The following is a 13,723-nucleotide window of genomic DNA, read 5'->3' as shown; positions in this document are numbered from 1 at the left end:
GTGTTAGCCAAAAACAAAGGAAAAGCTCATTTAAATGAGGTTTTATCAGACTTAAAAAAGAAATAGTGTCAAAATGTTTGAATTAAGTTTTAATTGGGTGAAAAATCCACTTCATATTAATTAAGTATCAATCAAACCAGATGGGGTCATTTCTGACCCCTGAGGACAACAGGTGTGATTATGTGCTGCTTTAAAAATTTGAAATGCTTCAAGAAAAACATTCTCACTAAAGTTCAACATACAGCACTCTGTGGTTAGTCAAATAGTCAAAATAATCTAAACATTTAAATATTTTATTGTCTGATTTTATTTTCGCTAAAAAACAGGCTATACTTTATGTAAACAATTTCTGGTGGCCCCAAATTGCAAAATGAAAGGTAAATTTTGTGGTAATGTGTTGGTCTTAAGCTAAACTAAGGTGTAACACTGAATTGATTGACAATTTGTACTTTGTACTTTAAAAAACACTCAAATGAACTGGGGTCATTTTTGACCCCTGAGGACAACAGGTGTATTGCTTCACCTACTGTAAAGCATTACCTTTTATTTCAGTGGTCAACAGGACAAAAACAAAACTACATGAACAGAATATCCCATCAAATCTCATTTTAAAAAAAGACAAAACAGCATTTTCCCCTGGAAGTTACTTCTACCATCGCCTTTGCTGTTGCAAAATTCTGCCAAAATTCTGTCCAATTCAGAATTCTTTCAATTCTTTTCCAAGCCCTTCTCTATGCATACCACCGTCCATCACTGTAAACTGTACCGCAACACAGCAGTCCCAGTTTAGCCTGCGCTAACTACCCATGTACTTCTTAATAACATGAAATTATTATAATGTAATTTGTTTTTAAAGACATTTCACAATATGAAATAACCAGATATCTCAAGCAGCACTTTGTGTACACATCCACTGTCTGACTACTTCAATCTAACATGGAGTTTCCCATTGTTGCTGCTTTGTAAAATGTCTGTTGCTGAGCAGTTCTTGCCTCTGAAGAATAATCTCTTTTCTTCCTCTCTTGACCTCTTTGTCTTACATCTTTCTCTGAGAGTGAATTTATTACACGCTGCTTTTTTTTTTAATGTGGAAACTGCAGCTACAGCAACCGTGGCTTCCCTTTTTTTTTTTTTTAAAGCCTGTGCAGAACAATTTGTGACATTGGTGATATTTGCTGACCTGTGAGAAATTACCTGCAACTTCAAAAAAAAAACTTACTCCTCTTATGCTCACTCCCCACTGCCTGCTGCAGACCGAATCATCAAATAGTTAATAGTTCATTTGTGCATGTGAAGTCAGCAGGTTACCATCAGTAATGTTAAATGCTTCACTGTGGGGGTGAAATAGCATCTAAATGACTGATTCTTCCACTCTATTCATTTTTTTGTCTTAGTATCACAGTGACTCTTTTTCTTAATATTACATTTGACTTTCATCACAATTCTTTCTTTCTTAATAGATCCCTGCCTCCAGGATTCAGTGTTTTTTCAGCATCATCCATCAATCCGTTCTCTTTCACTCATCCTTGACAGGGTCACGGGGGCGGGGGCTGGAGCCTGTACACCCTGGACAGGTCGCCAGTCTGTTGCAGGGCTAACACATAGAGACAACCACTCGCACTCATATCCACACCTATGGGCAATTTAGAATCACCAATTATCCTAACCCCACTAACTGCACGTCTTTGGACTGTGGGAGAGAACCCACGTCGACTCCACACAGAAAGACCCTGATGGTGGGATAGAACTCAGGACCTTCTTGCTATGAGGCAACAGTGCTATGTTACAGCACTCTAAATTCAGGATTTTATTTTCTTTCTTTTTTTTAAAGGTTTGTCATCATGGGACCATGTTAAAAGACAATACTGGATGTCTTTTTGAAAGATACATGAAGCTTAAAAGCACTTAAATTATGAAGATTTATGTTACATTCAGGCTGTCTGTGAAGAAATGTGTAAAATAATGTTTTTTAAAAGTCAGATTTGAGTATCAGTCATTTTTAAATGGAAATCACTAATATAATAAAAATAATCTCAAGATATTGCTTCATTAAAAATATTTCATTTGCTACTGTAAAAACTATGCTTTCTTTAATTCAGTGTAGATATGCTGAGAGAAAGTTATCCAAATGTATCTATGCACGTATTTCTAACAGATTTGGATCAGCATGTGGGAGTAAAAAGGGCAGCGCAGCACAGGTAGTTTGTTCATCTTGTCACAAAAGATACAAAAACCGCTTTCAACCTGCTGTTTTCAACAAATTAAATTGTACAAAATATCTAAAACGATTTGTACAGAACACAAAACTCACAATATGTTAACACAACCTCACACACCCCTACATCCGTTTACCCAACCAGACGGAGGTCTGAGCTTCTCTCCTGACTGACCCAGGCTCAGATAAGCAGCAGATTATGAATTGATGTCATTGCTTTTTGCATGGATAGATATCAATGTCACTCATTGAGGCATCAAAAGAATTTGGCAAACGTTCTTTGGATTTGAGGGAAAAAAAGACATTTTTGAAGGAGGAACAGGATGCTCTGTGGTGTTCTTGTGCTTGATGATTTTGGCAGAAACAGTGTTGAGCTGTAGCAGCATATTTGGAAGAATAGAAAAGAAAATCTAACAACTAACCATTTAGGACACTTAGGTAATCATCCTACAGAAAGTGGTGACGCCTGCAAATCTATCTGATAATCCTAACCACTAATTAACAGATCACAGACCAAAGATAAGCAGGATCAATACGGATGACAAGGATTCATTTTCTAAAATCCTAAACAAACACACTTTTCCAATAAAGAAACAATGTACAAACTAGCACACTGACACAGGTATTCGTAAAATTTTGAGGTCTTGCAGAGGAACCAGCAGTCCTTCTGTACTTCCAAGCATCGTGTAGAGGCCGGGGCAAAACTTTATGGCCTCTATGATTGCAATAGAGGAGAAACTGTTCCCTTCAGACTCTATAAAACAACCTGCGGTGCTTCACTGACTTATTTACAGGACAAGCAATAAAAAAATAACAAAAAAACCAATGATTAAAAATGGCGTCTTTCCCACTGTTTAAGGAACACCACTGTATTAGTGGACTGATTGGGAAAAATCAGCAGCAGAGTGTGGGACAGAGTACGACCATGCAGCGTTTTAAAGCTTGGAAGTACTGACATTACTTTGAGTTTGATTCCATTAAAAGTGACAAAAACATTGGCGTCCGCTGTACAATATGCGTGGGAAGAAAACAAAAAATGAAACTTTCAATCTGAGCAGGCAGCTGCCACGGGAATGTGAAATTCACAGAGAAACCCCTGGATCCCCCCGCTGACATGACTGGTGCAGCACCGGGCAAACCTCCACCGGCCCCACTCCTGCTAAACAGGTGAAAATAGATTTAAGAGCAACAGGACTCAGTGCCAGTGAATCTTTGATTTTATTTAATTCGTTGCTGTATTTTACTTGCATCTATTTGAAAGATTGAGTGTAAACACAAAACATTATTTGATTTTATGTGCTGGAATACGCAGAAAACAGGTTTAAATGTTAAACAAACTTCTTCAATTCAAAGACTGTCGCATATAATTTAATGTTTGCTTGATGCATAAAGTTAAAAGACCGAAACTAATAAAACAAGTTTTAAAAAGAGATTTTTTCATTTGATTCAGTTTTATATGAAGGATTATGCAGAAAAAATAGAATTGGGCTGGAAGGTCTATTGCTAACCTGTATTCAGGTTGTGTGTCACGTTTTTTTAAAAGTAGCTAAGTAATAAAGTAACTAATTACTTGTGAAAATAAGTAATCGATAAAGTAATGGAATTACATTCTCAGAGAAGTAATCAGTAATTAGCAACTAATTACTACTTTCAAGTAGCTTGACCAATATTGATTATTACAATTGCCTCTAGAAATCTCTGGAGATCAGCTGAGTGTTTGTTAAATGAAATACTTATAATTAAATATCTGGTTGAAGCTGGAACCTTTTCCATGGTTGATATTTGGAAATGAAACAGCAGCATTAAACATTGCTAACAAACAACACAACAAAAAGGCAAGAGGGAGAAATGGTTTTCACTTTACTGTGTGCACCCGTACATTTGTATAGACTGAAAAACACACCGTGGCTCTGAGAATCCACACTGCCATGAGAGACCTCAAGCCTCGTCAGTATTCTCTGAAGCAGCATAATAACACGGAGGGGGTCAAAGAAGCCATCCGATAGCGGAATGATGGGAAATACCGTGCACGATAAGGAAAGGCACCATAAAAGCACACTCGGGCATTTGTTATGAGATAAACTTAAATAGCTTGAAAGATACGAGAGTTGTGTACAATGAGTTAAACGCACACCTTGTTTACTGTAACCACTGGAACATTAGATGTTTTCAAACCCCAACACAAACGGAAAAGATTTATTATTTCTGCCGTATAAAGTGTCGTGTACGACCTTCATTATTCTTTTCACAGTTCCCCTCTCCTCAACTAATTTAACGGCCTCGCAACTCAATCTCTTCAAGACTGTCAGTTACATATTTCAGAACTTGACACGTAAGTCTTTCAGAAACTGTTAAACATGCGAAGTAAGAAAATGCACCAATCAGAGCTTTTACTGTCTTCATTATCACGCGTGACAATGCAGGTGGAGTGGGGTCAGGGTTGAAAGTTCGCTTCTTGGTCGAGCATCTTTTTCAGATAACAGAGATTTCAATCAGCTGATATGGAGAAGCTGTATGACACATCGGGTTTTGAGCCTTCATTTTCGACATGATTGGGCCTCTATAGGGAAAGGTGGCTGTCCCATTGAACTTCTGGCTCTTACTTTTTGTCCGATAGTAACACAAACTAAACGTTAATCACTGTATACAAGCACCGATCAGCTAAACAAAAGTACAGCCCAATATTACACAGATCTCAAAGCTGCTAAACTTGCTCATATGGGAAGTTTGGACTTCATGAGCATTTTTAAAAATATATTCTTATATATTTGTTTTTGGGGTTTTTTACAATAGTAAATAAAAATGTATATACTTTTTAGATTTACAAATAAGTCATTCGCATTTAGCCCTTAATTAGCTGATGCTAATATGCCAAAGTGATAGATTGACCAGTTTATGTTGGCTCCATGCTCCTCTGAATGACGTGTCTGTTAACTGATGTTTGCATGTGCTGATAGCATCGTGTCACAACCACTGTCCCTGCAGCAAAACAACATCAACTCTATGGACACAAATTTTTATGTACAGTGCGTTAACGCTTCGGTGGGTCTTTGCTCTCAAATGGATGTTTTAGCTTTTTGAAGCGATTTCCATTCACCTGTAAGTTAATGTTTAACACAAATTACTTTGAGCCAAGATATTAAACCCATAATGACGCATCGGGCTTTTTATTGTGTCTCTAGCATTTTAGATTATGCATGCTCAGTTTTTTTTTATCTCCGGTATTTATATTCTCCCACCAGATTTCTTATTCACAGAAACAGAATTACAGCTGTTCAATGAGGTTGAGATAAAATCATCAAAAGTGATTCTAGCATAGTTACTTGCACTTTACTGCATTTTCAATAAGATACACAAGTGAAATAAAATCAGTTCTTCACTGATGTAAACCCTCCTACTGTTTTTTTTTATTATTTTATTTCATACTGATGTGTTTTAGTCGGTGTAATTTGAAGTAGGGAGGAATTAATACCATTTTTAATGTTCGATGTCAGTCTGAAATCACCTTCTCCCTCTCTTACATATCTAGGCTGTTACTAATACTCGAGGTTCAGACATGTGACCATGAAATTGAATCATGAAAACATTTAATCTGCATTACTTGCAACACACCTCTATTTATGGCATACTGGTCAAGGTTCATGCAGTTTCCATGTGATAATTTAAGGTAATAGATTACACTGGATAATGATTCCTTTGAAAAATCCAATTCAGTGTATTTGGAGTTTATGGTGCAAATACTGTCTATCAGACCATCAGTCAACAATCATAATCACCTTTATTTCCTTACAGTATGTCTATTTTTGTTTAAACTCTTGGTGTAGAATTACCAGTGACCCTAACACGCATGTCTTTGGACTGCACGAGGAAGCTGGAGTGAAGCCATGAAAGCACATAGAGCAGATCTCCACTCTGCCACTGCCCCATGTTCCACTTCTTCGTAGGTGTCTGTGCAATTCCAGGTCCTGCTGGATTGGCCATAAGTGTGTTTGCATAGTTTGCACACACTCATGTCGTCTTCAAGGAACAGGATGAGATGTTACAATTTCAGATAAAAAAAACCTCCGTTCTTCAGAGCTTAGCGTTATTGGTAAATAACTGAGAACTGCATATGTGTGACTACAGGCAGAAGATTGGAGGTAAATAAATTTTAACCCATAGTCCTTTATATGGAAAACTACAACATCCCTGCATACTGGCTTTGTCACTCAGTCTACTTCAGCTGTAGGAATCAAAGTGATTGTGTAATAAAAGTAGTTGCATACCCAGACTGTCAAATGGAGCACACGTTTATGTAACAATGCTGACACAGGGGGACACTTCACAGAACCAAACACATCCATACAGAGTCAGGCATTACCAGAAAGCAATGATCGTTTTCAGGGAAAGTATCAGCCCGGCTAGATTCAGTGGACCTTTAAAAATTCTGCAATGCCTGCTCAAGCGATGCATTCAAAGGTCACTCGAGAGTCTGTCAGCCAGCACGAATCTGCAAACCCTGAGCAGTTTTGTTATGCCAGGTGAAAAAAACAGCGAGGGTCAGTTAGTGAGCCGTCTTACATTTGGTGTGGGTCATTTCACTTGTTGCGTTTTCTGATCTGAAAAAAAAAAAAAGACACACAAAAGAAACAATAAATACACACACATTGTATTCGGTACATGACATCCCTTTCTGTTTGTTCATCCTCTTAATGTATTTTGATTCAATACAGTGGCATCCATATGTATAACAGTTTGAAATGCACATATTTGCATAGAGATGTGAGGTGGGGGGAACACTTCTTTCATCCCCTGTTATATCTGTAAGTTTGCCCCATTGCAAAACAATGAAGAGTTCCTCATTTCTGTGGTGGTTTCATTTTAATTGAGATTGACAGAATAACTAAAAATACAGAAAAAACACATTACATAGAGGTTACACATTGATTTGAATGTCACAGAATTCTAGCTCACCACAGCAGAATTCTGTGACATTCTACAATCAATCGATTAATTACAGATAGATCTCAACTCATTATATGTATGAAGCACATAGGATCTGTTTCTTCCATTTCAACCTCTCCATCATAACAGACAAGACTGAGGGGCCACGGTATGGGGCCGTGTACTGTAAAATCTTGGTTGAGAAACGCCTTCCTACAACCAGCTCAAAGAAGGGTCTTCTGGGATGACAATGACTGAAAAAATATCCCAAAAACAACAAAACAGTGTCTGCAGAAGAAGCACATTAAGGTCATGTACTGGCCTTACCAGTCTTCAGGCCTCCGTCCTACAGGAAATGTGTGGAAGGAGCCGAAACTTTGAGTTGCCCAGCAGCAGCCAAGAGGAATGGACCAAATTATTTAATCACTTTCATGTAATGTGTTGGTTGATATTCTCTCTCTCTATTAAAATAAAACTATCATAAAAATTAGAGACTGTTCATTTCTTTGTAAGCAAACAAACTTACAAATTTAGCCCCCTTGTATAGACACATGTGCAGGTCCATAGGCAGCTATTTATATGAGGTGGCTGTAGCTCAGGTGGCAGAGCAGGTCAGCCACTAATCAGAAGGTTGGTGGTTTGATCCCAGGCTGCCTCCTGCCTGCATGCCAAATATCCTTGGGCAAGATACTAACCCCATGTTTGCCTACTGGTGGTGGTCAGATATATATATATAATTTTAGTTGTACAATTTTGATAATCCATCAAAAAGATTGTATTATAACCTGCAGCTAATGCCATCCACCCAATGACTAAGGTGCTGCAAATGATCTTATTCATGATGACTTCCATGCACGGTGTAAATGCGTGGTTGGGAGGTGATCAAGCCCACATTTAGACAAGGTGATGTTTCCTAATCCTGATGTACCAAGACTACAGATAAGATAACAGGCGTAAAATTGTGATTTTCGATGCGTGTGGGAAACTCTTTATGCCCTTTACGCTTTATTTACAACCAGTAATCAACATAAGATGTATGCTGCGTGGAGTCTTATCTCTGCTGAGGAAGTTGCCTTTGAGTATCCTATGTTTATTTGTTGAAGAGGTGGAGCACAGTCTGGCCTTCGAGCACCATGGTGCCATCGGTGCGTGGCAACTAGATGAGTGTTTCTGCATGTAAACTTTAAATCAGATTGTCATATTTGGATTTTTCTTGGTTGGATTTGATTTTTCAAATTGTAATTTATTCTTTTGTTTTGTAGAAATGTGTCTGTCAAACCAGTTCAGCGACAAACAGGAGGTCGCTCGGTATACATAGACTCAGTGCTTTGCTGTGATTGGTGGTTGTCTGTGATTGCATCACACAGTAGAGCAGTTAGAATCTATCACCAACCTTGAACATGGACTTGGGACCCTGTTTTGAGGAAGCACAAGCGGCACAGCTTCATTAGACCACTTGGGGTCGCTGCTATAACGCAAACGTGTGTTTTGCATAATTGTCCTTGATGTTTATTTTCCTTTATCTCTCCTTCATGGTACTTTAGACTCTGGAAAGTACTGTATATCCCAGCGTGGAAGTGGTTCCTGAACGTCCTTCTACTTTTTCACTGTTTCATTCGCAGTTAAAACAAAAAATAAATAAATAAAGAGACTGGCCTTCTGCCCTCTGGTGGTAATAAAGAGGTATTTCGCCCACTGCACTACAGTGCTTGCGGTGTACACAGGTGACAGGTGTGTTAAACAGACTAAGACACGTCACCCACTCACTGTGGTAGCAAACTTATGCTCAAATCTGTTATATACAACTCTATCTGTTAAGTTCATCTGTGACTGCATGAGTTAATTGTTTATATTTCCATTTATAAAGGGCCTTGTTGCGACAGAGCAGTGTGCGCACTCAGCTTTTGGCTCTCATGGATCACTTACACAATTCTCAGTGTTTGGAACTTATTGTTTAATATGAGCGATGGCAGATAAATGGTAGAGAATAAGGGAAACATTAAGAGGTCCACTTTAAGGTTCCAGTCAGATCAGACGAAAAACAGGTTGACGTTGAGGAAAACCTCTGGTCGGTGACTGACTGCACTTTCTTTGCTGTCTAAGATCAATTGCTCTTGGTTGCAGCAATCAAAAGGCCACCCAGAGGCTGAGCTTGCAGCACCCTCAACCTCAGGGCAACTAGTTTTCATTGTGAGGTGCACATGGTGGCAATAATTTTGGTTGCACTATGTGGTCTCAAACCACCGTTTGGCTTAGTGTGACTGTAGCCTGACGCACTTACCTGATCATCTATGCAAGAGGCCTCCATTGTCCTGCCTATAGTTAGAGATGTGAATAAAAACAGCCGGGGATAAAAACGGGAAACCCTGGGTGGGGGAACTCCAGGCCTCAAGGGCTGGTGTCCTGCAGGCTTTAGATGTAACCTTGATCCAACACAGCTGATTCAAATGGCTAAATTACCTCCTCAATATGTCTTGAAGTTCTCCAGAGGCCTGGTAATGAAATCATCATTTGTGTGTTGACCCAGGGTGATATCAGATGGCCTTCTCTGCCATTAGCCTATCATAAATAAACCCACAAAACATATCTGTAAATGTGCATGGGTGTTTCAGGTTTGAGGCCCTGTCCACACGCACACAAAACAACGTGGAGCTGTGAGGTATAATTTGTCTCCTATTTCATGACCCCACTTAAAATTAACAGCAGCCGATAACCACTGACCCCTCCACGCACCTCATCTAAACTGAAGTATTTCTCAAGAGGCTGATTACCATTTAAATGATGAATAACCTTGTAGTTGTAAGTCCACATAGGGGTTAATAACGCAGCTCCAATGTCAAATTGTTAATAAATCAAATAAACAAATAAAAATGAGACTAGTCTGGATTTTATTCATCCATTTTTAAAATCATTTCTCCAGTTTACGGCCATGAGGTGCTGTAATCGGTAGGCAACGGTCGCCAACCTGAGGAGAAGAAAGGAGAGCTGCGGTAGCTGTTTGTCTATTGCAGGTGTCAAGACGTCTTCACTTGCAATTCTGCGTTTGGCCAAAAGAGGTCACAATTGACCTGAATTGTTTTCTAACCTCAAACTCCATCAAACACACTTTTCACTGTAGATGCCTGTATAGTTTCATTTGATACATTATTCAATAAAGGTGTCACAGTATTGAAATAAAGTAAAGTAAACTCTCATTAAGGAGGAAATTACATTCATTCTTATATGTATTTATATATGTACTTCTCTGTATTCAGCCGGTGGTTTGCTTCGTCTGTAATGTTTCTAAGGTCTTTTGGGTCATGCATTAATATTTCAATATTTGCATTGGTCTACATAAACGTACCACAGGATTAGTGTCGTTCCTCTTCAGATAGAAAGCCACAGCTAAGTCGGAGACAGTGATCTGAGGAGGGGGAGGAGGGTGAGATGAGGCTGAGGGGAAAATAGACACCGGAGGGGTGGGGGTGGATTTACTGGGACTCAGACAGCAGACCGGCTGTCCCAAGCTGCGCTGATCCTTCACTCTCCGGCACCGAGCTGAAGTCCGCCTGCAGACACCTGCCTCTCCGAGAATAACACAGCGGCAGCAGGAGGAGGCTCAGGGAGCAGAACCAAAGCGAGGACCGCTCTGTGCCATCCACTCCGTCCTGCGGGAGGACAGGCTGCTGCGCTGCTTGGAGACCGCGGTTTGTTGTCGTTACCAGGAGAGAAAGCTGCTCCGCTTCTGATTAAGCCGGGCTGCCCTCACAGAGGAACCACTTGCATGGATGCACCATGGCCACGTTCGTCTGCAGGGTTCAGTTTTTAGATGATACCGATCCTTTCAACAGCACCAACTTTCCAGAGCCGACCAGACCCCCCCTGTACTCCTTCAGAGAGGATATCCCCCTCATCAACCAGCTCGCAGGAGTCCACCGGCTCCTCAAAGCTCCGCACAAGGTAGGATTAACAGGGTAGTAAACAAGTCATGCTGCACACAAAGCTAGGAGATGACTCTGGACTTAGAGACAACTAACAATGTCACTGAGGAGCTATTTATTTAGTTATTTATTTTAATGTTTTGACTCAAACACACTTATAGATGAACATGCGTACTCCATTCAGTTTACGCATGCTGGTTTTATGCTCAAGCCTCTTGTAAGTAAACTTCCAGAGCCACCATCCACCAGAGGCTATTTAAAGAACACATGGAAGCACAACTCGCTGGGTTTGAAATAAAGTGTTCGCCTTGAAGCGCGGAGCTTCCTGAAGAAGGGGACTTCACTTCACATTGATTAACAGGGGCGTTTCCGGAATTTTAAAAATTGGGGTGGCATAGGGTACCAAAAACAAGAGGAGGGGAAAACATTGTGTTTGATTACAAATGAATACAGTGGGGTTTTTTTAAAGGAGAAAATTTGGCACAATTTAGTTATTTGGAATCACAATTATGCTTAATAGTTAAATTACATCCAAAGTTAACTTATGCAGAATAGGCCTTTTCAGAATCATATATATCACATTATGACATCATAATGATTCACTGATTACATGTAAGTGTCTGTCCCATTATTTACTGATCAATAATATACTGCTGAGTAGATACAAGTACATTAAAACTGTCGTGGTCCTTTTTGTTTAGAAACTATCAGTTATTTTCGGTTATCTTTGAAAGTTTGTTTTCTGCATTATGTTTGTTTTTTAAATTTCTGGTCTTTGTTTCTTTCCCTCATTTCCATCATGTCTGCCCTCACCACCTGTGTCTCCCATCCCAGTCAACCTCTCTGGGCACATTTAGTCTTTACGCTTCTCTTTTTCCTGCGTATACTGAGCAGCACCTTTAGCTCATTTGCAATTTTCAGTGAATATGCTTTTTTAAGTTCTGTTTTTTCAGACTGCGGGCTCACTCGTGGTTCCTAGAAAATAAAAGTAGAATGGGAGGGAAGGCTCTCCCTCATTTCATTAGGCTTAAAACTTCCTTTTTGATAAAGCATATAGATAGGGCTGGATCAGATGACCCTGAATCCTCCCTTAGTTACGCTGCCATAGATATAAGCTGCTCGGAGCTTCCCATGATGCACTCTGTTTCTTAGTCACACCCCTTTTTTCATTCACTTTGTGTTTATACACAATTTGCATAAAATCATTAGTTGTTATCACTCTGACTCTCTTCCACAGCGTGTTTTGTCCTGTTTTCCTTCCATCACCTCCAACCGGTCACACCCCTCCCTGAGCCGGGCTCTGCCATTGGTTTCTTCCTGTTAAAAGGGAGTTTTTCCTTTCCACTGTTGCTCAAAGCCTTGCTAATAGGGGGTAATTTAATTGTCATGGTTTTCACTTTATCATTGTAGGGTCTTTACTTTACAACATCAAACACCTCAAGGCTGAATTGAAGTAGCTATACCTGCTTCTCACTGGTGGGGTCTTCAGTTTCAACTGCAAAATCTGAGAAAAAGTGTGTTTCAGCAAAGTACCTAAGTAAATTACATTCCATCACAGGTCCTATTATGGCATCCTGCCTCACACCAACTTCTCTAAATGCCCCTGATGACTCGTAAATGTGGGCACTCTGACACTAAAGTGCCACAGAGGAAGGCTTTGGATCTCTACCAGCTTGAGGAAATCTCTAAAATGGAACTTCTCTGCTGAGAAGTCTACGCACAAACGGACACCCCACCTCCCTGAAGTCCCAAATACACTGAATAAAGCTTCCCACTGTATTTTTTGCTCTCTGCTTTGCATGCGGCAGTGACAGGTGGCTGCACAGAGGCATTAGTTCAGCCAGATTTATCCCGAGGTGCCTCATTCACCTACATGCGATGGGACACGGTGGGTGTGACGGAGAAGAAGAGATACCATTTTCAGTCAATTTCAGTGTTTAAGCAACCCCCCCACCAAAAAAAGAAGGAAAAAGCAACGCATTCCTTACAGACAAGGTTGACTCAGACACACAAACACACCCACAGAGGCTGCACAAGTGCAGCAGATGTGACCTTGTTTTTTATGATTTATGTGGCTGCTACACAGTTAAAGCTGAAAGTGTAGATTAAACAGAGTTGAAAACAAAAAAACAAAAACTGGCACAGTCTGGAAAAAATGGGGAGTTTTAACTGCTGGCACACAGACCTGAGAGCAAAGCAGCAGAAGCGGTTTTCCGAACCAGACGATCTTTAGCTGCCCCCATCTTTAAAAACCGCGAAACAAATGAAAAATGGCCCACGGCACAGCAAAGCTTATGATTACAACCTATAGTCGGACAGATGGCACAGCCTGCATTTGTGTTTGCAATTTCGCTCGCATCACCAGGAAGGCTGTGCGCAATGGCAAATGGATATTGCACTTAGATTATAGGGATGAATTTGAGTGGTTGCAAATTTGCCCGTCAGACCGTCCAGATCTAAAACTTGGTGCTTATAATGCTCGAGTGTTATTATATAATTGGAAAATGTCAAAAGCGCTCAGTTGTTTCTGACAGTTCTCTTTGCTTTCTCAGTTAGTCTTTGTTTAAACAGCCTTTCCCTGATTTTTGTTTTAACCTCCTGTGCTCTCCTCTAAGGGGAAGAAAAAAAAGCCTGCTGTGTTATTATGCTGTGATGATGGTAGAGC

General features: G+C 40.0%; 1 protein-coding gene across 3 annotated transcripts in view; it reads left to right on the top strand.

Moving 5' to 3' along the window:
* Positions 1-10,625: 10,625 nt before the first annotated feature.
* The window catches only part of fhod3a (formin homology 2 domain containing 3a), a 69,568-nt gene continuing 66,470 nt past the window's right edge, over positions 10,626-13,723 (top strand). For all 3 annotated transcript variants that reach the window (XM_085347039.1, XM_085347038.1, XM_085347040.1), the window contains exon 1: positions 10,626-11,077. In XM_085347039.1, the coding sequence (XP_085203165.1) occupies positions 10,913-11,077 (165 nt within the window). In that variant the 5' untranslated portion in view covers positions 10,626-10,912. The remainder of the gene's footprint in view (positions 11,078-13,723) is intronic.

Source organism: Diplotaxodon limnothrissa, linkage group LG22, assembly GCF_057381915.1.
Source record: "Diplotaxodon limnothrissa isolate DT_005_m linkage group LG22, D_limnothrissa_male_GT1.1, whole genome shotgun sequence".
In the NCBI taxonomy this organism is placed as follows: Eukaryota; Metazoa; Chordata; class Actinopteri; order Cichliformes; family Cichlidae; genus Diplotaxodon; species Diplotaxodon limnothrissa.
This window is presented reverse-complemented; position numbering and strand designations above follow the sequence as displayed.